Source organism: Dromiciops gliroides, chromosome 2, assembly GCF_019393635.1.
Source record: "Dromiciops gliroides isolate mDroGli1 chromosome 2, mDroGli1.pri, whole genome shotgun sequence".
Lineage (NCBI taxonomy): Eukaryota > Metazoa > Chordata > Mammalia > Microbiotheria > Microbiotheriidae > Dromiciops > Dromiciops gliroides.
In genome coordinates, this window is record NC_057862.1 from 63,469,303 (window position 1) to 63,495,519 (window position 26,217).

The following is a 26,217-nucleotide window of genomic DNA, read 5'->3' on the forward strand; positions in this document are numbered from 1 at the left end:
AGGTCTAACATACTTCTGTCTGGCTTTGTTTTGTCTTGTGGTGTTGCCCCACTGGTTAGGCAGTCACCCAGATCATGATTCAGATCATGCATGAAGTGCAACTGATTGTTCAGGGTTTGGAGCATGAGCTGGATTCTAAGTAGCAAGTGGTTGGTATCCACAGCTATGTCTCTAAAGCCTATCTCCGTGCCTGACCAACTGACACCAGCAACTAGGAACTAGGGTGTTTTCTATTTGGTCCATTCCCTGACAGCCTATTTTTCTGGGAAAATGCACACTAGTAATACATGCTACTTTTATTTCTGTAGTTCAGTTAGACCCAGGACCCTACTAGTCAGTTAATTAGGGTCAATACTTATTAAGCACAAACTATATGCCAAGCACTGTGCTAAATGATGGGGATACAAAAGAGAGGTAAAAGGCAGTCTCTCATCTCAAGGAGCTCACATTCTAATGGAGACATGCACAATCTAGTAGAAGCACATGTATTTTTTTTTTTAGTGAGGCAATTGGCGTTAAGTGACTTGCCCAGGGTCACACAGCTAGTAAGTGTTAAGTGTCTGAGGCTGGATTTGAACTGAGGTACTCCTGACTCCAGGGCCGGTGCTCTATCCACTGCACCACCTAGCTGCCCCAGAAGCACATGTATTCTTGTATCCTTGTATATAGAAAGGAAGCATGGCAGAGTAGACAGAATCCTGCCTTTGGAGTCAGGAAGACCTGGGTTGAAGTCTTACCTATAATACTTAAGTGATCATGGACAAATAATTTAACCTCTCTGAATCTGTTTCCTCAATTAATAATTTTAGTAATTAATAATGCTTCTAGTACCAACATCACAAGATTTTTGTGAGCCTCAAATAAGAGAATGTATGTGAATATTAGCTATTATTGCAAGTGAATGTGTCTGTGGTTTGTATATTATTCAATAAACTTTTATGTGTCTGATATATCATAAGTATTAATATCATATACACATACATATGTGTTTTAAAAACCCAAAACACATGTTTCTATTTATAGGTTATCTGTATTCCCCCAAACCCTGCTCCAGACTCATTCCAAATTTGGACTCAACTTCACGATTATTTTTATTCCTGGTAAAGTTGTGGACATCATAGGTATGTCATGATGAGAATTATAAGGTTTAGTGAGCTAAGGATAGAGGGCATCCTGTTCTCTAATCCTGGGTTAATGAAATGGAGCTAAAACTATTGCCATAACAAAGAGTTGGGTGGTAGGAAATGGGGTGGGGGGAATCAAAGGGGAGAGAGGAGCTCTGATAAGTCATTAAAAAAACATTGTACAAGGTATTTACAAATATAAATGAATATCTTTAGAAAGGTAAACTTCTAGCACTTAGCACAGTGCCCTGCTCATGGTAAGTGATGAATAAATGTTTGTTGACAGTCACAAGCACGGTGCTGGGCCTAGAGTCAGGAAGACCTGGGGCCAAATCCAGTCTCAGATCCTAACTAGCTGAGTGATTCTGGGCAAATCACTTAACCATGGGGGCAGCTAGGTGGCACAGTGGATAAAGCACCGGCCCTGGATTAAGGAGGACCTGAGTTCAAATCCAGCTTCAGACACTTGACACTTACTAGCTATGTAACCCTGGGCAAGTCACTTAAACCTCATTATCCCGAGTAAAAAACAAAATAAAAACAAAACAAAAGAAGAAAGAACATACTGCTTTGAGGTGACTCTTTAAGGAAGCCAGGGATTCTGAAAGACAGAGGTAAAGAGAGAGTGTGTGAGCAGCCAGTCCAAAGGGAAATGGAGAGCTGTGTGTGAGGCTGTTTGAGTGGAGAGGAGACATATTTAAGAAACATTTGAGGTCAAAGAAATCACCAAATTTGGCAGCTGATTGAATCCTTGCAGTTGGTGAGAGTGAGGAGTGGTAGATGACAATGGACTTGACAAACCGAGTCACTAGCTGTGTCCTCGGCAATAAAACAGTAAAGTAGGAGTTTTTTTTTTTAAGAGTAAGGGTGGGGGGCAGCTAGGTGGCACAGTGGATAAAGCACTGGCCTTGGATTCAGGAGGACCTGAGTTCAAATCCAGCCTCAGACAGTTGACACTTAACTAGCTGTGTGACCCTGGGCAAGTCACTTAACCCTCATTGCCCTGCAAAAACAAAAACAAGTAAGAGAGTTCAAATCCAGCCTCAGACACTTGACACTTAACTAGCTGTGTGACCCTGGGCAAGTCACTTAACCCTCATTGCCCTGCAAGAACAAAAACAAGTAAGGGTGGGCTGAGAGTGAGAGAAGATAATGAGTATCATTTGGGACATGTTGAGATAGAAATACCCATAAAACATGCAGTTCAAAGTGTCTAGTAGGTGGTGACTTGGGAGTAGGTCTTCAGAGAAGGATGAAGGGTAGCTATATAGATCTGAGAATTGTATGCCTAGAGATGCTAATTGAACCTTTTGGGGGTCTGTTGAGATCTCTGAGTTATAGAGTACTGAGGGGGAAAAAAGGGCTCAGGACAGAGCTTTGGGACTATCTGTAGTTAGTAGGCATGATGTAGATGAAGTTTCAAGGAAGGAAGACTGAACTGGAAAGGAGTAGTCTGAGAGGTAGGAGGAGAACCAATATGGAGCCATAGGGACACCAAGTGTAGACACTTTTATCAAGGTGTCAGACTTGTGGCCTACAGGCCACATGTGGCCCACAACCCTCCTGAGCATGGCCTGAATCGAATTAAAAAGTAATTGGAGAGGCATCTAGGTGGTACAGTGGATAGAGCACCAGCCCTGGATTCAGGAGTACGTGAGTTCAAATACAGCCTCAGACACTTGACAATAGCTGTGTGACCCTGGGCAAGTCACTTAATCCCAATCACCTCACCACCACCCCCCAAAAAAAGTAATTGGAAAATATTTGACAAAATAAATAAAAATACATTAAGACACAAATGATATTATATTTTAAGTAATATAATGTATTACATTTTAAACCTAAGTCAGTAGGCAGCCCACCAGGATCCTTATGCATATTAATAGTCTCTTGTTTCTATTTGAGTTGGATACCACTGATCTAGTCTAACCCCTTTGTTCTATAGGTAAAGAAACTTAAGCCTACTAGGAAGATTAATTTTTCTATTGTTTTTATCAGAACCTCTTGCAGGATCAGACTAAATTGACCGTTGCAGACAGACTCAGAAATAGTCAGGCCTCAAGTCTCTCTGGGGAGAACTTGGGAAAACTTGGTCCAACAACTAAATAGCATTTGCATCTGAGTCATATGCCCATATCAGAAAAATTAGAGGAATTATCTAAGAGGATTCTGGGCCTTGCTTAGGGTATGGACAGTCTAGCATGGCACAGCTGATTTAGCCAGAACCACCACTGTGATTTTGTCTCAAGTTGGATTTTTCAGGTGGTAATGCAATTTCTTGGACCATTGTTGTAGTGTTTGCTGAATGGAACAGCCTCAGTTGAATATTATCCAGTATTGACCCAGTCACCTCCTTCAGAGCATCATATCTAGCCAATCATTAAATCCTTTTGGTTCTGCCCTCTAAGTGACTGGGTTTCTTCCCCTTTCCACACCCCTGATTAATTTAGTATATAATAGAAAGAGTGCTAGCCTTGGAGAGACCTGGGCTTGAATTTACTAGCTGTGTGCACCTGGAAGGAAGGAAGGTAAGTAGAAAATAAACATTTATTAAACCCCTACTAAGTGCGAGGCACTATGCTAAGCACTTTACATGTATTTTCTCATTTTATCCTCATAAAAAACCTAGGTGGGGCAGCTAGGTGGTACAGTGGATAGAGTACCGGCCCTGGATTCAGGAGGACCTGAGTTCAAATCGGGCCTCAGACACTTGAGACTTACTAGCTGTGTGACCCTGGGCAAGTCACTTAACCCTCCCCTCCAAAAAAGAAAAAGAAAAAGACAGAAAAAGAAACCTAGGTGCTATTATTATCCTTACTTTACAGATGAGGAAACTGAGGCAGACTGTGGTTAAATGATTTGCCCATGGCCACACAGCTAGTAAATGTTTGAAGCCAGATTTGAGATGAGGTCTTCCTGATTAGATGCCTAGAGAAGGGAGTTGGGAGAGTGTTAGATTTGGAGGGAAAGGATGTAATAGAGTGTTTTCCATACCAATGGAATCACAAGTCAGTTAATCAATAAGCATTTATTAAATGCCTACTATGTGCCAGGCACTGTGCTAAGTCTGGTCTACCCCCTTCATACCTGTAGTACCTACCTTATAAGTTGTTGTGAGGCTCCAGCATGCAATGGTGATAAATCATTTACATTGCCTATCTCAGAGGATTGTTGCAAGGGCAGTCTTTTGCCGACTTTGGACTGCTGCTCTATAAGGAGGATTGCTGTTATTTAAAAAGTGAGCTGCAGACCCTGGGAAATGGTAAGAACTAACCCCAAAGCCCCAAGTGGTCTTCCTTGGTGACTAGTGAGCTCAGTCCTGTTTTGTGAGCTGGTCTGATGCCTTGGGATCTGCTTAGCTGCCTTGGTTTAGTTTTCGTGACTGCTGAATGCCTCAGAGTTCTTCCCAAGATAAGCACATGGGCCACATGACTCTTAATAGAAGCTTTTCTTTGGATATTTGTCGGGGCCTTCATACAGGATTCAGGCTTCAGGCTTCAGGCTTCAGGCTTCAGGCTTCAGGCTTCAGGCTTCAGGCTCCAGTTAAGATAGGGGAATAACAAACTTGCTTTTTATTTCCAGAAATGCCTTTCCTGGACCTGAGCTTCTTCTCCATGGGCATGTGGTCTCTGGGGGCTGGAGCCCTGGGCGTTGCTGCTTTGAGCGTGTTCCTGGCCAACACTGATCTCTTTCTGACCAAATCAGTAGCGGCTACCCTGGAGTTTCTGGAAGAGATAGAGCTGAAAACCCTGGATGATGGTGAGAATTGGGCTTTGGAGCTCTATACGATTCCTAGATGATTCAGGATATTAGTTTTGGCCAGGAACCTAGTGTCCTTGGTCTTGTGAGATTCCCTGATAGCTTAAGGCCTGCTTCGATGCCTCAGAACCAAGAAGTGAAATGTGAGTAGAACAACATTGACTACCTTTCTTTCCCTTCCAGAATCCCCAAAGACTTTCAAAGCCCGAGAACTCTGGGAACACCATGGGGCAGTGATCATGGCGGTACGAAGGCCAGGCTGTTTTTTGTGTCGAGAGGTATGTAGCTTTGCATTTGGGGCTTTTATTTAGGCAAAAGAGCCATGATAAATGAGAGACCTTTGTACTTCATGTTGGTAGCACTGTTATTTATAGTACTGTGGGGTTTTTTCTAAAAAAATATTATTTCTTTATTGTTGGCATTCTTTTCTTTTTAAATTTTGAATTCTAGACTCCCTCTCATCCCCCACCCACTGATGAGGCAAACATTATATCAATTATACAGGTGAAATCAGGCAAAAATATTTTCATATTAGCCATATTTCCAAAAAAAGCAAGAAAAATAAAGAAAGGGAGAAAAATGATACTTCAGTTTGCATTGGTTCTCTCTCTGGAAGCGTATAGCATTTTTTTATCATGTGTCCTTTGGAATTGTCTCAGATTATTGTATTGATCAAGGTCGCCAACTCTTTTACAGTTGATCGTCATCAGAACATGTTGTTCAGTCATTTCAGTCATGTCTGACTCTTTATGACTCCATCTGGGGTTTTCTTGGCAAAAATACTGGAATGTTTGCCATTTCCTTCTCCGGTTCACTTTGCAAATGAAGAAACTAAGGCAAACAGGGTTAAGTGACTTACCTAGAGTCACATGGCTAGTAAGTATCTGGGGTTGGATTTGAACTCAGGAAGATGAATCTTCCAGATTCCAGACCTAACAATCTATCTACTATGCCACCTAGTTGCCAAAAACAACATGTATGCATATAAATACAAAATATATACAATATGAACCATTCATCCCCTCCTTCGCTAGCTATCTTTCTAGTGAGAACTGTGAGGGAAATCTTACTGTGCAAAAAACAACCCAGGTACTCTTGTCTTTTCTGGTGTTATCACAGCTCCAAACTCCTAACACTCCAAATTTGGCCAAATTTAACAAATATTGGCTAAACTTCCACAAGGTACAAGGTGCTGTCTGAAATGCTTGCCCATTTATTAAGTGAAGAACAGCTGCTTACTAGCTGTGTATAAGTCACTTAGTCTCTCCAGACCTCACTTTCCTCAATTGTAAAATGAGAGGATTGGGCTTAATGGCCTGTAAGGTCCCTAAATCTGCGATCCTATGACTGACTTTGGGAGTGGGGGGAGAAGTGCTGCTGTTTATATAGATTCTACCACTCAAGTCTCGCAATTGAGTCATCCTGAATCAAAAGCACAAATTCCAACTGATCACTCCTCAAGTCTCTACATTGCAGTCTATTCTTTACACTGCCACTAAAGTGATTTTCCTTAAGCACATATCTGACCATGTCATCCTCTACTCAATAAACTCCGCTGGCCTCTAGAATCAAAAGTAAACTTTCCTGTTTAGCTTTTAAAAGCCTATCTTTATATGAGGTATTTCACATTTTCTTCTATTTTTCTATCTTTTGACTTTCTTTTGTTATTTTTCAATATCTTGTGGAGTCATTAACTTCCATTTGGCCAATTCCAATTTTCAAGGAGTTATTTTCTTCAGTAAGGTTTTGTAACTTCTTTTACCAAACTGATCATTCTTTTTTTTTTTTCATTAAGGTTTTTTTGCATAGCTCTCATTTCTTTTCCCATTTTCCCCACTAGCACTCTTATATGGATTGTAAACTCTTTTCTTTTTTGATCTTTTTTTAACCACTTTTTTTTCCCCCCAACCTTCCGGGAATTTTTGTTGGGCTTGTATCCAATCTTCATTTTTCCTTGAGACTTTGCTTGTAAATGGTGGTGGGTTTTTGTTTGTTTGTTTGGGTTTTTTTGAGACACTGTCTTCTGTATTTGTGTCTTGAGTTTCCCGTTACCCCAGTACCTCTTTATAGTCAAGTTCTTCTTTCTTCATTCTTCCAGCCTACTTCTTGACTTTGAATTTTATGCTAGTGCTTTGGCACTTCTGGGAATGATGTCTGGCCTGAGCTTTTGCACTCTCATGTCCTTGTGCTGCTTTCACATTTCAGTCTGGGGCCCTACAGATTTTCAATGCTCCTCAAGGGGTGTGATCCAGGGAAAGATCTGTTCACTGACCTCTTGGTGTGAGCTCCACAAGTTTCTGTGGCTCTGTTGGTTTATGGATTGTTGAGTTTCAGAAGACTGTCACTGGACTCAGCAACTATTAGCTCTCTGGGAGAGGTTCAGAGCCAATGAACTGCTGGCTCCCCTTTGGTCTTGGTCTCCTTCTCTGGTTATTCTAATGCAGACTTATGTGCAAGTCTGAAGAACTGAATTACCACTATCCTCCTGGACTCAAAGCCATATGGCTTTGTTTCTAGGATTTTTTCCTTGCTCAGTACATAGCTAGGGTCCCGGTTGCTCACTACCACTCCTCTCTGCCCTGGATCTGTGGTCTAGAACTGGGTAATAAGGAACAGAGAACTTCCAGATAGCACTTGTTCCTGTAACTTGCTGAGAGGTCCCCTGGGCTCTCTCTCTACTCCAGTGCTTTCTGTCATGGATGCTCTGTCTTGTCCCCCTTTCCATCCTTGGGCACTAGAATGAGCCTTTCCATGGCAATCCACTCATTCTTCACCAGCCCCTGCCCCACTGTAAACAGACCTCACTAGGTCTGTCTTCTTCAGCTTCCCCAGGCTAAAAAAATGACTCATTGTGACTTCTTGGTTTTCTCAGTCAGAATTTGGTCTGTCAGAATTCTGCTTAGTTGTGGAGGAGGTGTGCTGAGTGAGCTATGAAAAAGTGCTTCCTCTCATTCTGCCATATTGACTCTACCCCCATCCCCCCATTATAAACACTGCCTGACGGGCACTTTGTGATCCAGTCAAACAAGATTTCTCTCTGTTCCCTCACACACAGCAAACACTCCATCTTTGGTGTCTGTGCTTTAGGCTGGCTGCTCTTGAACCTGGAAGGCACTCCCTCCTCACTTCTACCTCAGAGAATCCTTGTGTTCCTTCAGGATTAAGTCCATCCACCACGTTCTTCATGAATCCTCTTCTGCTAATGTCCTTCCCCCCAAACTACCTTGTATTTGACTACTTTGCATTTATTCTCTTGACATTTATGTTTTGCATAATTCTACATGTCCATAATGTTTTCCTATTGGAATGAAGTTCCTTGTCAGCAAGGATTATTTCACTTACTTTATTTGAGTCCCCAGCTCTTTGCATAGTGCCTAGCACACAGTAAATGTAGACAGATGATAGAGACATAGATAGATACATAAAGATATAGTATAGGGGGCAGCTAGGTGGCATGGTGGATAGAGCACCGGCCCTGGATTCAGGAGGACCTGAGTTCAAATCAGGCCTCAAACACTTAACACTTACTAGCTGTGTGACCCTGGGCAAGTCACTTAACCCTCATTGCCCTGCAAAAAACCCAAAACCAAAAAAAAAAAAGATATAGTATATATATATATATATATATATATATATATATAAATGTTCATTGATTGATTGGTTGATTGAGTGATTGATTATCAGAATTGGAAAGCTCAAAGGTCATCTGGTCCAACTTGCTTCTGAGTAAGCATCCTCTCTAGAAGTGACTCAAACAAGCCTTTGTTTGAAATTCTAGTGATTGAGAACTCACTATCTTACAAGGTAGCCCATGCCACTTTGTATAATTCTAATTGTTAGCGATCTTGAGTCATTTCCAGTTGGATGCACATTATGTCCTAATTAGTAATAATGAGAATGATATTCATATTTTTGTTTGCCCACTTCCTGACCTAAAGGGATTTCCTTCATGACTTTTTCAGTCTTGCCTGGCTCCCCTCCCTATCTATCCTAGGTAGGCTGAGCTGGGTTCTCTTAGCAAGATACAGCAAACCTCTGATTATACCAAGGGAGCAACTCCCATTTACATTTGTTGGTCATGGTCTCTAAGCAGCAATGGCATTTTAGGAGCTTGTGCTGACTTAATTTCTTCCACTTTCAAAGTAAGATGACCTGAGAAGTTGATAAAGAAGTTCCAACATAATTAAATGATGGTATGTTATGGAAATTTTGAGTTTCCAGAAGGATGACTGAAGAGGATATATATATATATATGAAAGTTTCAGTTAAATTAATTAATAAAGGGACCCAGAGTAAAAAGCAAGTCAACAAGCATTTATTAAGGACTTACTATGTTCCAGGAATTGTACTAAGCAGTAAGAATATATAGTTGTCAGGGGCAGCTAGGTGGCACAGTAGATAAAGCACTGATCCTGGATTCAGGAGGACCTGAGTTCAAATTCGACCTCAGACACTTGACACTTACTAGCTGTGTGACCCTGGGCAAGTCACTTAACCCTCATTGCCCCGCAAAAAAAAAAAAAAAGAATATATAGTTGTCTTTTCCACATCATGACTTTCCCCATTGTGGTTTCAATCCATCACAGATTGGCGTAAGAAAAAAAATGGAAATTTTGGGGGAGTTTTGTGGAAGCCTCAGACGAAGCTTGAAGGCCAACAGAGCATATGACCAAATACTTTAAACTAACTATAAACACCCCATAAAAGAAAAAGAAAAAATTCAGACTTCTTCTCTGGTACAAAAGGAGGGCCAAAAAATTTTACTTGGATTTTCTAGATTGGGGTTGTAGAGACTGTGCTCCTAACCCCAGCAAGGTGGAAGGATAACTGTAAATACAGGCAACAAGAAAAAAGTTCATGCCCTCAAGGTGCTTACATTCTAATAAGGGAACTGAAGGGGGAGGCATTTTGGACAAATCTAGGGGAGTGAAACCTTATGAAAAATGAAGATATAGCTGCTATGAGAACCTTCAATAAATGGAGATTCTGGAGGGAGCCCTTCACCCTTGAATCATAGGGAAAATATACATAGTATTAGTTCATCTAATGTCTTTGGTGAAAGATGTATTCCTCTAAATGAGAGAAACCTTTCAGCTTACCAGTCAGACTCCAATAAGGAAATGAGGCAGGGAGTAAATAATGAATTGATACAGTCTACTATGTTCCAAGCACCATGAGACCTTTTGTGGTATGTGAGTCTGTTGTTTAATCAAGTTATTGATAAATGTGTTCAAGAAAATGGTATTCCTATTTAGGTAATCTTTCTTGCATTTGATTTAGAAAGTAAGCAAACATATATATATATATATATATATATATATATATATATATATATATATATATATATATATAAATTGAAGTAGAGTTGATATATTTCAAAACACAATTGCTTTAATGCAGACATACTCTATCTTGATTGCAGTAACTTTTTTTTTAGGGTTTTTTTTTTTTTTTTTGGCGGGGCAGTGGGGGTCAAGTGACTTGCCCAGGGTCACACACCTAGTAAGTGTCAAGTATCTGAGGTTGGATTTGAACTCAAGTCCTCCTGGATCCAGGGCCAGTGCTTTATCCACTGTGCCACCAGCTGCCCACTGATTGCAGTAACTTTAAGAAAGCTTTGTCCACATTGCTCTTATTCCCCAATCCTGCCCCCATAACAAGTAAAATCCTCCCTATTAACAGGGAAATACATTTAAGCAAAAGAAATACACACTGACCATGTCTGAGAGCCTATGCCTCATTCCACACCTCATTCTTTGCCTCTCTACCAAACAAAAAGTATGTCCTATGATGTATTTTTCTGCTGAGATGCCTGAGCTTTGTGGCACGTGTCCTGACCCTAAATGGGCTTGTGGACCAATACATTGCAATGTTTCTTTCTAGAGGAGAAGCTTTAGCATTGCATTTGCACAATAGAGAAAAGGGTCTATATATTTCATAACTTAGAATAGTTGAGCCCCATCTTTCCAAATATACAACTTCTCTCCTATTTTGATAGAAATTCACTTATTCAACAAATAAGTACTGACTTCTTACTGTGTTCATAGTGCTACAATACAATGGGTGAGTGGGTAGGGTTCTGCAAGAAAGGTATCTTAGATTCACTAAGTCTGAGTTAGAAAGGACTTTAGAGGTATTCTAATCCTCCCTGATTAGTCCTACAAGAATTCCCTCCATTAAGTGATCATCCTTGTTGCTGTTTATACTTTGTTCTTGAAGAGGACCATGACATCAGGGTGATATTTTATGCTGATCTGAATTTAAGTAAGGGAGGGCTGTGCAAGGTCAACAACCTCACTCTCTCCTCCACAACCATCTGGGTCCAATGGCAAGATATACATCAGGATGACTGGAGATGGCCCTGGATGTCTGAGGCAATTGGGGTTAAGTGACTTGCCCAGGGTCACACAGCTAGTAAATGTCTGAGGTGACATTTGAACTCAGGTCCTCTTGACTCCAGAGCCAGTGCTTTATCCACTGTGCCACCTAATTGCCCCTAAATGATCATCCAACCTTTACTTGAAGACCTCCAGTAAAGGGAAACTCATTACCTGCCAAGGAAGTCCATTCTACTTCTCACCTATTTGACTCATTCCAAAGTTCTAGGCTATCTGGGTGTTTTTGATCCTGACTCTATCATCCAGCATAATAGCTATCCCTCCTAGCTTTGTGTAGACTGAATAATTGATAAGCAGTTGACACAGGTCCCTGCCCTTGTTGTTCAGTCATTTCAGTTGTATCCAACTCTTTGTGACCCTTTTTGGGGTTTTCATGGCAAAGATACTGGAGTGGTTTGCCATTTCTTTCTCTAATTCATTTTGCAGATGAGGAAACTGAGGCAAACAGGGTTAAGTGACTTGCCCAGAGTCACAGAGCTAGTGTCTAAGGCTATATTTAAACTCAGGAAGGTGAGCCCAGTGCTCTATCAAAAGATAGTTAGAGAGATAAGACATATACTTATATAAAGTTTTAAAATAGCACAAAAATAAATAACATTACAAAACATTATGCAGCAGATATCACTAGTCATTAAGTGTCAAGTAAGTGGTTTGCATAATGAGCTCAAATGCCAGAGGGATCTGTGGGCAGTAACCGATACATGGCAAATATTTAGTAAATGTTTGTTGTGTTGAATTCAATCCCTGTGAACAGAATTGTCAGGGAAGGCAGGAATTTTTGCTAGGTCCTGAAGAATAGATAGGATTGAGGATAAGAAGAGAGGAGGAGAGGAAAGACATTCTATATGAAGGGAAAAGGCAAAGTGGTGGGGCTTTGCAGGGCATATTCTGAGGAAAATTAATTGATCTGGCTGGAGTATTGTGTTCTTACCAGGGATGATGATAGAGATGATGAAATAAGGAAGAGGAGGAGGAGGAGGATAGGAGGAGGAATAGGAAATGGATGTGTGACTTCATTGATTTAGGAAACTTACTAGATGAGAAAAACCCTCTATCAATGTAGGTCAGGAGCTTCACTAGAACTTAAAATCTTAAGAGGTGCCTAGAATACTGAAGTTATGTGACTTACTTAGGGCCAAACAGCCAGTATGTGTCAGAGGCAGTGTGGCCTGGTGGCAATAGAATTGTCCTTAGAGTCAAGGAGACTAGTTCTGTACAATAATAACAATCTCAGTATTTCTAGTCGGTTATAAAAAGTAATCTTTTGGGGACATAGGGGTGGAGCCAAGAGGGCAGAGAGAAGCCAGGAAGTTGCCTGAGCTCTCCCAAAATTTCCCTTGGAAACAATGTTAAATTAAGCTTCTAAATGGATTCTGGAGCTACAGAACCTACAGAAAATGTAATGTAACAATCTTCTGGCTTAAGATAACTTAGAAGATCTTCAGGAAAGGTCTATCTCATTTGGGTAAAAGGGGAGCACAGTTCAGTGCAGAGGGTATCTGGGCAAACCAGCAGAAAGTTCTTAGCCACAGCACAAATCAGCAGTTGAGGACCCTTAGTCCTGGTTCAATAGACTAGTGGTACAGGAGACCAGTTGTGAGCCCCCCCGCCCCCAGTCCCAACACAGAAGGCAATATGCCAACTGGGGTATCCACTACATAACTGATGCAACTAGTCCAGGCCACCCTAGTGCAGTGAGCAAGCCTCAAACTGCTAAGGCCTCAGAGCAGAAAACCAATGATCATGCCCCCCAGTCCCCAGCAAAAGAAGCTTGAGACAGTATCTCCTGTACCCCAGAAGCAGAGCTCAACTTTAAAAGGCACAAAATAGGCTAAATATGAGGAAGAAACAGAAATGAACCCTCACTGTAGAAAGCTACTATGGTGACAAAGAAGACCAAAATACAAATTCAGAAGAGGACAACAGTGTCAAAATGCCTACATGAAAAGCCTCAAAGGGGAAGATGAATTGGTCTCAAAACCAAAAAGTCTTCTTGGAAGAGCTCAAAAAGGATTTTATTAATCAAATAAGAGAGGTAGAAGAAAAATTGGGAAAAGAAATGAGAGTTATGCAGGAAAGTCAATAATATGGAAAAAGAAAATACTTCCTTAAAAAAAAAAACAATTGGCTAAATGGAAAAGGAGGTGCAAAAGCTGACTGGGGGAAATAATCCTCAAGAATCAGAATTGGGCAGATGGAAGCTAATGACTCAATGAGATACCAGGAAGCAGTAAAGCAGAATCAAAAGGGTGTAAAAGTAGAAGAAAATGTAAAATGCCTCATTGGAAAAAACAACAGACCTGGAAAATATATACAGGAGGAACAATTCAAGAGTTCTTGGACTTGGGGCAGCTAGGTGGCACAGTGGATAGAACACTGGCCCTGGAGTCAGGAGGACCTGAGTTCAAATCTGGCCTCAGACACTTAATACTAGCTGTGTGACCCTGGGCAAACCACTTAACCCCAATTGCCTCACCAAAAAAAAAAAAAGAAGAGTTCTTGTACCACCTGAGGGCTATGCTGGATAGCATATTTCAGGAAATTATCAAGGACAACTGCCCCAATGTCTTAGAAACTGAGGAAAAATAATAGTCATTGAAAGAATCCACTGATCACCTCCTGAAAGAGACCCCAAAAGGAAAATGCCAAGGAATATTGTAGCCAAATTCCAGAACTATCAGATGAGGGAAAAATACTGCAAGTAGCCAGAAAGAAACAATTTAAAATATCAAGGAGCCACAATCAGAATTACACAGAACTTGGAAGCTTCAACATTAAAGGATCAGAGGACAAAGGAGCTTGATTTGCAAACAGGAATCTACTACCCAGCAAAACTGATTATTATATTTCAAGGGAGGGACTTTTAAAATTTCCTGATGAAAAGTCCAGTACTGAACAGAAAAATTCAATCTTTAAATACAAGACTCAAGTGAAACATAAAAAGGTAAAACAGTAAAAAAAAAATTATTCAATATGGTTAAAATGTTTACATCCCTGCACAGGAAGATACTTGTAACTCTTGAGAACTGTATCTCTATTAGGGTAGATAGGAGTATACATAGAGAGTGTGTGTATAATTTTATTTTGGTGTGATGATATTTAAAAAAAAACCATAAAGGATTGGAGAAAAAAGGGATCATATTGGAAGAAGAAAGGGGAGGCATAGTGGGATAAATTACATCACATGAAGAGGCACCAAAAAATATTATAATAGAGGGAAAGAAGGGAGGGGTTAGTATTGTTTCAACCCTACTCTCATCAGATTTGGCTCAAAGAGGGAAAAACATACACACTCAGTTGGGCATAGAAATTTATCTTACCCTGTAGGGAAGTAAGAGGAAAAAAAGGAAATAAAAGGGTGGGGTGCTAAAAGAAGGGAGGGCAGAACTAGGTAGGGAAAGAGAAAAGAAAAGGGTGGGGTGCTAATAGAAGGGAGAACAGAACTAGGTGGGGAAAAGGAAAAGGGTGGGGTGCTGATAGAAGGGAGGGCAGAAGTAGGAGGCAAAAGTGGAAACAAAAGGGAAGTGGGACTGATAGAATAGAGAACAGACTGAGGGAGGTGGTGGCCAGAAACAAAACACTGGAGAAAAGGGAAAGGTTGAAAGGAGAGAGAAAATTATAAATAAGGGGAAAAATAGGAATGGGAATGGGAATGAGAATGTGATGAACTCTCTCATAAAACAGAAGCAGATAGCAAAGTGGATTGAAAACCAGAACCCTACAATATGTATGTTATGTAGAATATGAAGCAGAGACATACACTTAAAGTAAAGGTAAAAGACTGGAGCAGAATATATCATGCTTCAGCTGAAGTAAAAAGTAGGGATAGCAATCCTGATTTCAAACAAAGCAAAGGCAAAAGTAAATCTAATTAAAAGAGATAAGGAAGGAAACTAAATCTTGCTAAAAGGTACCATAGACAATAAAGTAATATCAATACTAAACATCTATGCACCAAGTAGTATAGCATCCAGATTCTTAGAGAAGAGATTAAGTGAGTTACAGGAAGAAATAGACAGCAAAACTATACTAGTAGGGGACCTCAACCTTTCCCTCAGAACTAGATAAATACAACCAGGGGGAGGACAGGAAAGGAGGAAGAAAAATTTGGGACTCAAAATTTTATAAAAATGAATGTTGAAAACTATCTTTACATTTAATTGGGGGAAAAATACAATTTTAAAAAAATCATTTCTTCCATCTGTCCAATAGTCTCTCAAACATTAAACACAAAAGACAATAGTAGCATATAGACCTGTCCTTGGACTGTTTCTCTTAGAATTCCACTGAAAATAAGATGAAAAAGAGAAGAATTACAGCAGCTCACTTTTACATGGGACTTCAAAATTTGCTTTGTGTACATTATTTTATTTAATTCTTGCAATTCTGGGAGGCAGGTGCTATTCTTATCTCTGTTTTCCAGATAAGAAAACTGAAGCTTTCCCTAATAGAAGTCATTCCCTTTCATTTTTCTGTTTGTATCCAAAGAGCCTAGCCCAGTGCCTGGTACTTTATGGGTGCTTCATGCCTGCTGAATGAATGAATGATACTCTCAAAGGTTAAGTGATTTATCCAAGGTCACAGAGTTAATAAGCATTCTAGTTTGAATTCAACTTAGATTTTCCTTACTCCAAGAGTAGGACTCTATCCAAAACAGCATACTGCCTCCCTAATTAGGTTGAAGACATAAATTGGAGCCCAATTATGGAAGGCCTTCAGTGCTAGGGTCCTTGCCTATGATGAAATATCTTTGTCACTGGTGAAATCTTCTGCAATACCATAAACATCCCCTTTCCCATTTGTACGACAAAGGCCTTTGCGTGTTAATGTAGCCACATATTCCATGTGCTGCCTCAATGCATTCAAATTAGACGGGGTCACCCTGCAAAATAAATTTATTTGTTGGTTGTTTTTGACTGAATAATGTTATAAAACATAAGTGAGCTGTTATTTGGCAATAAAAAGAAGACAAGCCATCTTTATCCTCCTTTAAGTTCCAATGAATATTGGCACTTTCAGTCCTAGTCTCCCCCAGGAGGTGACATCTTTGGATATTGAGATGGAGTGGGGTTTTTTATGCTTACTTTGAAGAATTGAAATAAGATTATGAAGCCTTTTATCAATGAGGAAGAAGATTGTTGGGGTTTGTGGTGGGGGTGTGTGTGTGTGTGTGTACACTAACCTTTCTTATCTTTCTCTTAGGAGGCAGCCGGACTATCTGCTCTCAAGCCACAGCTAGACCAGTTGGGCATCCCACTCTATGCCGTGGTGAAAGAAAAGATTGGGTCAGAAGTGGAGAATTTCCAGCCATATTTCAAAGGAAAGATCTTTCTGGATGAAAGGGTACATCTGTTGCAAAACTTATTCCAATGCTGTGTGTTTTTTCACAGTGCCAAATTAGAGTTGGCTCTTTGCTTGGTTGAATTCTGGGAGTTTATTGAATGCTGAACTGCCAAGGTTTGACAGACTTGGCCTGAAGTTGGCCTTGTGGAAATGAATTACTTGAACAGTACTATACCTCAGCTAGTTAAAGTCAGCCTTGGATTTTTCTATAGACTTTGAGTTTCTTTGAAAGCCCAGTGGCCTCCCTGCTTGTCCTACTCTCACAAGATTATCTTTTTCATGCACCTTGGATAACATAATTAGGGGATTATAGGAATTTTCTTTTTGGTTATTGCTTAAATGCTTCTTGAAATGAAGTTCTGTTAGGGACGTATCACTAAAGCCAAGTAGGGCTCATTTATTCTGTGATGGAATACAGTGCTCACAAAGGAAGCAGACTTGAGGTATCTGGGAAATGGCCCATTATTCCTATTGTTCACCAGCTGTCATGGCCTGTCATTGCCACAGATTAATGATAAATGATCCGGATAAGGATGATGGTGATGTTTTTTGTTTTTGTTTTTTGGGGGGTTTTTTTTGGCAGGGCAATGGGGTTTAAGTGACTTGCCCAGGGTCACACAGCTAGTAAGTGTCTGAGGCTGTGTTTGAACTCAGGTCCTCCTGAATCCAAGGCTAGTGCCTTATCCATTGCACCACCTAGCTGCCCCCGATGGTGATGTTAATAGCTAACATTTATATAGCACTTGCCAGGTGCCAAGCACTGTGTTCAGTGCTTTATAAATATGATCTCATTTGATTCTCACAACAACTCTGACAGCTAGGTGCTATTATTATCTACATTTTATAGATGAGGCATTTTTTTTCCCTACCTCCCATTGTACCCATTTGATTACAGCAGAAACTAGACGATTGCTACCATCCAGTGAGAGCAAGAATATTTCAGGCTGCTAGTGTTTTTTCCTCCACTGAGTTCCTGCTCCAATAGCTAGTCATTGTATGGATATAATAATACTAATAACCATAATAACTAACATTTATATAGCACTACCAGGTGCCAGTTACTGTTCTAAGTGCATTACAATTATTATCTTATTTGATATTCACAGTAATCCTGGGAGGTAGGTGCCATTATTATCCCCATTTTACAGGTGAGGAAACTGAGGCAGACAGAGGCTAAGTGATCTTCCCAGGGTCACACAGCTAGCAAGTGTCTAAGGCAGGATTAGAACTCCAGTCTTCCTGACTTTGTGTCCAGCACTCAATCCATTGCACCACCTAGCTGCCTCAAAGACATCAGTATTCCAAAAGCTCTTTTGGGAGGCTACAAGCTCTGACAGGCCTTCTCAAGCTAGGAAGACTGTTCAAACACCAGCCTAACTAAGTAGAGATCATGGGATCATGGATTTAGAGCCATAAAGAAGCTTAGGAACCACACAGCCCAAACCTTGTTTTTACAAATGAAGCAACTGAGATCCCAAAAAGTTAAATGATTTGCCCAAGATCACACAGGGAGTAAGCGTTAGAGCTCACTTTAAACCTAGGTCTTCATACTGCAAAACCAGTGATCTTCCTTTTGTAGCACTCAGAAGATTAATTTTTCAACCACAGAAACTCTCAAAAATAGTTTACTGTCATAGAGAAGTTGTGACTGGGGTACATGGAGGTACCCCCTCTCTCTCTCACACACACACGAACAAAAACTTAAAAAGTACAAGTATAAATATTCAGCTAGGATATGGGTTCAGAGCCATGTGTACATTCTCTAGCCTTTTACCCTATTACTTTTTCTTCCTTTTTTTTTTTTTTTTTTTGGTGAGGCAGTTGGGGTTAAGTGACTTGTCCAGGGTCACACAGCTAGTAAGCATTAAGTGTCCGAGGCCAGATTTGAACTCAGGTTCTCCTGACTCCAGGGCCAGTGCTCTATCCACTGCACCACCTAGCTGCCCCTACCCTATTACTTTTAATGAGAGAACTCAGCTTAATTCTTGGGATTCTGTGTCAGTTTGGGGTATAACACACAAAACTTGTCCATGTGTCAACAAAAAGACATGATATTTTTTTCCCGGTAGGAACGAAATGCTTCTTCTGACAGCCTTCCTCTTCTGAAGAGGTGAGGGCACACTGGGGAGAGGGAGGAAGGAATAACGGCATAAGCAACAATAACTTGGCATCTGTCTCTTTCCTCCAGAAAAAATTTTATGGCCCCCAGAAGCGGAAGATGATGTTTATGGGGTTCATTCGTCTGGGTGTTTGGCAGAACTTTTTCCGGGCCTGGAATAAGGGCTTCTCTGGTAACCTGGATGGAGAAGGCATTATCCTTGGAGGTGTTTATGTGATTGGACCAGGCAAGCAGGTGGGGTGTGTGTGTGTGTGTGTGTGTGTGTGTGTGTGTGTGTGTGTGTGTGTGTGTGTGTGTGTGTCTTTGTATGTCTATGCTTATATGCTGTCTTGTTCATCTTCCTTGAAAACTCCTTACTGTTCCCTTGTGTCATACTTACCATTTTCTCTGAGCTTAGAAGTCACATCTACCATCCCATTATCTGGCAGAGACAAGCCAGGAATCATCCCCAACTCTGCAGGCTCATGATAACCCCTGATATTCACAGAGCACTTTACGATTCACAAAAAGCTTGACATGGCTAGCTGAAAGAATAAAGGTACTATTTGGCGGAGGCTTCAGATAAATGCCCTTTTCCTTTACCTGCCACCTCTGTTCACCTAGGTTTGGATCTAATGAAGAGCCAGACTTCTCTGCAGGGGATTGGGCTCCCCAGTCTCACATTTATTACCTCATCACCCCCACCCCAGTTACTCCTGGAACAATTCTATTTGGGGTTCTAGTCTAGGATTTCCCCCAAAAGATGGATAATTTTAAAAGGTATTCATTGTACAAATGTGAATCAGTTATGGGACAGGTATTTTATCCTACACAGAGAGATAAATTCTAAGCATAAGAGCATCACAGCATGAATGTATCGATGCAGCAATTTAAACGGGATTCTCGTGTTCAACTTAGAGCCAAGTTAAAATCTTCTGGGAAGCCAGTAATAAGTCTCAATATGACTTAAAACACTTTGGCAGTTCTGCTAATTTGCCATTTCACATTCCGTCTCTGCCCTGGGTATTGTCCACTCAAATAGCTAGCCTTGATCTTCTTTCTGCTGGCTTCTCTCTGATTCCAGCTCTTCTCTTGGCACCAACCTACCTCTGTCACTGCTTAGGCACTCTCTCTGGCAGTGATCAGTCTGCCCAGTGCAACCACCTCCCCCTGCCATCAGTCATGACTGCTCCAGGGGATGGCATTCTTGTCACCTTATTGGTAGGAGATACCTTCCCTGCCACTGTAGGCTTTTTTGAGTCCTCACAAAGCCCCAAACCAAAATAAAGGGGAGCAGCCCCATCTAAGGCATCAGTTTATTTATGGCTTGTGTCCAGGTGGGGAGGGAGGGTGCAGGGAGGAAAGGAAACCTGTAGACAGCCTAAAAAGTCATCATCAAAGACAGAAGAAAAGAAGAAATTGAGAGGTGAGAGACTCATTTATACATTCATTTAGTTCTAACTCAAGAGCCAAACATGGGACTCAACCAGCAACAAATGATACATAGGTGGAAGCTGGTCCCCTTGCTGGTCAACCAGAATGGCGTCTGCTTATGCTGGAGGGAGAAGGGAAGCACCCACAAGGGCATCTGCTACACATGCATCCTCTTTTTATCTTCCCAACAACACTGAGAGATGGGTAGGATAAATATAAAATAGGATTATTTCTCCCATGTTTGTTCATTTGTTTCAGTCATGTCTGGCCCTCCATGACCCCATTTGGGGTTTTCTTGGCAAAGATACTGGAAGGGTTTGCTATTTCCTTCTCCAGCTCATTTTAGAAATGAGGAAACTAAAGCAAACAGGGTTAAGAGACTTGCCCAGGGTTACACAGCTAGCAAGTGTCCAGGGCCTGATTTGAACTCAGGAAAAGGAGTCTTTCTGACTTCAGACCTAGTGCTGTATCACCTGCCCCACCTAGCTGTTCCATATTACAGATGAGGAAATATGACTAATAAAATCACAGAGGGTAGAATCAGGAAAGGTGAGATTTGAACTCAGATCTCTTCTAGACTCCAAGTCCAGGACCTTGGACCCTATTACACACACCCCATATCCCCTTATAATAAGAGAAACTTTCATTTGAGTAACTGTAGACATTTCTTCAACCACTGAAAGTCTTGGACTCTAGAAACAAAGCAATAAATTTCCCTTGTGCCATTTATCTTCCGTAGAGCGTGGTATTAAGAAAGATCAAGTATGTTATTAATTTCCCTTATTTCTGCTGGGGTAGCTATTAAGATCTAGTTATCTCTGTATTAATGCCTGTAGTAACAACAGTAATAGCAGCAGCTGAAGCAATAACTTGAATGTACATGTTTTCAAGGCAGCTGTGTGACTCAATGGATAGAATTCTAGGCCTGGAGGCAGGAAGTTTCATCTTCCTGAGTTCAAGTCTGGTTTCAGACACTAGTTGTGTGACCCTAAGTAAGTCACTTCACCGTATTTGCCTCAGTTTCCTCATCTGTCAAATGAGCTAATGGCAAACAACTGCAGTGTCTTTGCAAGAAAACCCCAAATGGGGCCACAAAGAGCAGGAAAGGACTGAACCAAGTCAATGAAAGTGGTAGTAGCAATAGCAGGGGCACTAATTCTCATGTTTGTGTTTTAAAGTTTACCAAGTGCTTTTCTCCCAATTGTCCTGTCAGGTATTAAAAATATCATCTTCCTTTTACAAACAGGAAACAGAAATGTTTTATGGATTCTACAGACTGAGAAAACAGTCTAACCCCTCCTGCTCATTTGGTTGGTTGTTTAGAGGGTGGGTCTCCCTATCTCACCTAGCCTGGAAGTGCAAATGGACTGGCATGGAAGCTTTGAGCTCCATTTCCATTCTGTGCCAGTTCACCCCTCCTTAGACAGCCTGGCATTCCCCACCCCACAATGTTCCCCAACACCTGGGAGCTCACTGTATTAGCTCTGGACAGCTGAGACACCCAATTGGCTTTAGCCCTATTGCAACTCAGAACCACTAACCTCAAATGATACCCCCAGCTTCAGTCTCAGGCTCCCTAGTATCAGGGATTATAGGCATGCACAACCCCTTTTTTATAGAGAAAGAAACTAAAGGCCAGTCACAACAATAGTGACCTTTGGATGGATGGACAGATGGATGGATGGATGGATGGATAGATGGATGGATGGATGGATGGATGGATGGATGGATGGATGGATGGATGGATGGATGGATGGATGGATGGATGGATGGATGGACGGACGGACGGACGGATGGATGGACGGATGGATGATGAAGCATTTATTAATTTATTAGGGTTATACTATGCTGCCCCTCAATTATACTGGGACCTATTTTAATGCTATATTAAAGGATCTAGGAGCCCCATACTCCATACCTTATGGACCTTCAAGTATTCATTTCTACTCTGCCCTCCCACACCCCAGTCTCTGCCACTCTCTTTCCCTAAAGCCACCTGCAGGAATCCAGGCTTGGTCATCAGGAGTCAAGCAGGCATAGAAGCCTCCCTCTGCTCTATTAGCTTTTCTCAGGTCTTTCAAAGACAGCTTTGGTTTTTACCTCCATAGCTAATTCAGCTTTGTCCAAGGAGGGGCAGATCCTCCCTCGAAATGAGTATCACTTTTAATCAGAAAACTCCTGGACTGATCATTAAATAGGATCCCAAATCCTGCCAGCTGGAGGTGCTAACTTAATTTTAACCTTTGCTGTTGTCTTTTTTTCTTACTTGACTCCCTCAAAGCCTCCTTACTCTTCGATCCAACTTGCCAAAGCTTCATTAGACACTTATTATGTGGAAGGCACTTTGCGAGGGGATGGGGACACAAAACCAAAATGAAATTATCCTTGCCTTTGAAGAGACTTAATTCCACCAGGGGCCATAATGTGCACCCAGACGAGAAAATGGAAAATATAGATAGAGTGATCTTAAAAAGAGTGCGCAAACCACAAGGGACCAGAAAAGGCTTTGTATACACTGTAGTACTTGGACATGGTTTTAAAGGAAGCCGGGGTGAGGGGCGGGGGCAGCTAGTTGGCGCAGTGGATAAAGCACCGACCCTGGATTCAGAAGGCCCTAAGTCCAAATCTGGCCTCAGACACTTGACACTTACTAGCTGTGTGACCTTGGGCAAGTCATTGCCCCACCAAAAATAAATAAATAAGTAAATGAATGAATGCATGAACTAACTAATTAATTGATTAATTAAAATAAAATAAAATAAAAAACAAAGGAAGCTGGGGATTCTCCAAGGCAGAGTTGAAGAGGAAGGGCATTCCAGGCACCAGAGAACCCCCCTGTTCAAAGGCTCTGAAAGGAAACATCGAGCAGGCCTATTTCTCTAGAGTGAAAAGTATGTCAAGAGGAATATCATGAAATAAGAGTAGAAAGGTGGGTGGGGACGCAGAGAGTGGGGACATTTGAAAGCCAGGCTGATGATTTTTTTTTTTCAGTTCATCATCCTGAAGGCAATAGTGAGCCATCAAAAGTTTCTGAAGAGGAGTGCTGTCCAGATCTGTATTCTAAGAATATCAGTTTGGCAGCTTCATCCTCCAGTTAATCCATCTGACTGAGCCCTCATAAGCCTTCACAGAGTAGCCTGTTGGAAAGAGCATAGGAGATCTTGGGTTTCAATCCTGGTCTTCTCAACTAATTAATTGTGAACTTCTGAACAAATCACTGTGCCTTAGTGTAGGTAATTTTTCTTATTTGTCTGGTGGGATGATACCATCTCCATTAACTCACATGGTTGATGCAAAAATAATTTGAAATGATTGCTCTGAAAACACAAACTGCTGCCTACATTCTCACTTTTAATTGTTCCCCTCTCCAATATTTTAAATAGATGAGGCTGAAGGGAAAAATCACTTGCTATTTTTTTTCATTGACAATAAAAAATAAATGAAGCACCCCTCATGAGGAAAGAGTCATTAATAATAATAGCTGAGATTTCTAAAGCATTTTACATCTATTATTTAATATTCACAACACCTGTAGGAGGTAGGCACTATTGTTCCCATTTTACAGGTGAGGCAACTGAGACTGAGAGAAGTTCAGAGACTTGCCCAGGATTGCACAGCTAATAAGTGTCTCAAGATAGGATACTGATAGGGCAGCTAGGTGGCGCAGTGGATAAAGCACTGGCCTTGGATTCAGGAGGACCTGAGTTCAAATCCAGCCTCAGACACTTGACACTTAAGTAGCTGTGTGACCCTGGGCAAGTCATTTAACCCTCATTGCCCTACTAAAAAAAAAAAATAGGATACTGAGGTCTTCCCCACCTGAGTTCTAATACTATCCATTATGCCACCCAGCTGCCTCTTAGGCTAGCAAGGAGGCTGATCCCGAGTGCCAATTCTGTGTCTGCTACTAACTGGCTCTCTTATTTAATTCTCCCTGTGAAGGATGGGCCTAGAGTGATGTCTGAGGTTCCTTACTGCTCAAAAATTCTGAGATGCCACCCTTTATTAGCAGCCCCTTGGGCCAAGGTTTGGCCAACATGTTCTATTCTGCCTCCTGATGACTCTGTAGATACTCATTCCTCTAAGGAAAGTTTGGCTCCAGAAGAGCCTGGATGCCCCACCCACCTTCATCCCTGGAGGATGTTATTCACAGCAGACGCTGCTGTTTTCTCTCCCTCTCCCACAAGTTGTATCGCTCAGAATTTTGTTTGACTCTGTTCTTACAGAGATCTCCACCCTGTATCCTTAGAGATGGAGATTTGACGTTGAACTGGCTCTGCTGGCCAAGAACCAAAAGCTGCCTTCGAATCACTTAGCAATAATTAGAGAATTTATAAAGCCCTTTAAGTTTATAAAGTACTTTCTTCCCAATAACCATACCCTTCTCATTATTGATCCCATGCTGCAGATGAAGAAATAGGCTTAGGGAGATGATATAACTTCCAAGGTCACAGAAATAGTAATTACTGCCAGCACCAACCCCAATACTACTTCTACCAGCACCACTACTGCTGCTACTGCTGCTGCTGCTACTGCTACTACTGCTGCTGCTGCTGCTGCTGCTGCTGCTGCTGCTGCTGCTGCTGCTGCTGCTGCTGCTGCTGCTACTACTACTACTACTACTACTACTACTACTACTACTACTACTACTACTACTACTACTACTACTACTACTACTTCTTGTAGCATTTATATAGCAATTTAAGGTTTGCAATTCACAACAATCCCAGGAAATAAGTGTTTATATTACCCTCATTTTACAGATGGGGAAACTGAGATTGAGAGAGGTTAAGTGATCTGTCCAAGGTCACAAAGCTAAGTAAATATCTGAAACTGGATTTGAATTCGGGTCTTCCTGACTCCAAGTCCAGCCCTCAATGCCCTGTGGCACCACCTAGCAACATCAATGTTGCTGTTATGTCTTTTAGTCTTGCAGCCATTCAATAAGTATTTATTGCCAGTGGATCTTCTCTCCTTTCCCTTTTTTTTTTTTTTAGTGAGGCAATTGGGGTTAAGTGACTTGCCCAGGGTCACACAGCTAGTAAGTGTTAAGTGTCTGAGGCCAGATTTGAACTCAGGTCCTCCTGACTCCAGGGCCGGTGCTCTATCCACTGCGCCACCTAGCTGCCCCTCCTTTCCCTTCTTTAGTTTGATGCATGAACTTATTTCACTGCTCCTTTTTTAATGTACTTGGAGCAGTACAGCCAGCTCAATTCTTTCCTGATGGGCAAAGGAACAGAGTGTGCTTTTTGCTCTGGCTCTTGTTCCCTTTTTCAGGAGGGCCTACCTTGAGAGAAGGTAGCTGTCATTGAGAAAGCTGATTGCTTAATCATCAAAGAAATGACCAGACAAGCAGTTGTCTCTTACCAAATTAAGGCAAAGGTAACCCCATCTTGTTTTGCTTTGTATCTATCCCTTTAATGTACGTTACTTTGAGGAAATGGAAGGTTTTTTCAGTTCCTACCAAGGCAAAAATTTTCAAAATTAGGTTTCTAGGGATGATTTTAGAATACCATAGACATTCTTCTATCTCTTCCTCCTTCTTCTTCCTCCTCTTCCTCCTCTTCTTCCTCTTCTTCCTCTCCTGCTCCTCCTCCTCCTTTTTTACAGCAAATATTTGGTATCCAAGCTACTTTTCCTATAGACTGCTTTTCCTGTTTTATTTGCCTATTAATTTACTTTCATTCAGTACTCTGGACTAATAAAAGATATTTTAATTAAACACCTTTACATAAACAAAAAGGGTTTTTTAATTTTAAAAAAATCTCTAAAAGTCCTTTTGCCTATGGAGCCCAGTAATAGACCTAGTGTCTACAACCCCTCCCCTACTTCCTTCTCTCTCTCTTTTTTTTTTTTTTTAGTGAGGCAATTGGGGTTAAGTGACTTGCCCAGGGTCACACAGCTAGTAAGTGTTAAGTGTCTGAGGCCGAATTTGAACTCAGGTACTCCTGACTCCAGGGCCGGTGCTCTATCCACTGCGCCGCCTAGATGCCCCGCTTCCTTCTCTTTTTCAAAGCTTTAGTGATACTTTTGGGTTTTTCATTGATTTCCTGATATCCTC

The 26,217-nt window shown here is 41.3% G+C and overlaps 1 protein-coding gene across 6 annotated transcripts in view; it reads left to right on the forward strand.

The window, feature by feature from the left end:
* Window positions 1-26,217, forward strand: part of PRXL2A (peroxiredoxin like 2A) — a 59,121-nt gene that overhangs the window by 22,325 nt on the left and 10,579 nt on the right. For 4 of the 6 annotated variants that reach the window (XM_043984942.1, XM_043984943.1, XM_043984946.1 and 1 more), the window contains 4 exons: window positions 4,707-4,883; window positions 5,067-5,161; window positions 16,484-16,624; window positions 18,813-18,977. In XM_043984942.1, coding sequence (XP_043840877.1) covers window positions 4,709-4,883; window positions 5,067-5,161; window positions 16,484-16,624; window positions 18,813-18,977 — 576 coding nt within the window. In that variant the 5' untranslated portion in view covers window positions 4,707-4,708. Of the gene's footprint in view, window positions 1-1,023; window positions 1,122-4,706; window positions 4,884-5,066; window positions 5,162-16,483; window positions 16,625-18,812; window positions 18,978-26,217 lie in introns of those variants that run through there. The other 2 variants (XM_043984945.1, XM_043984941.1) reach the window with 2 other exon arrangements.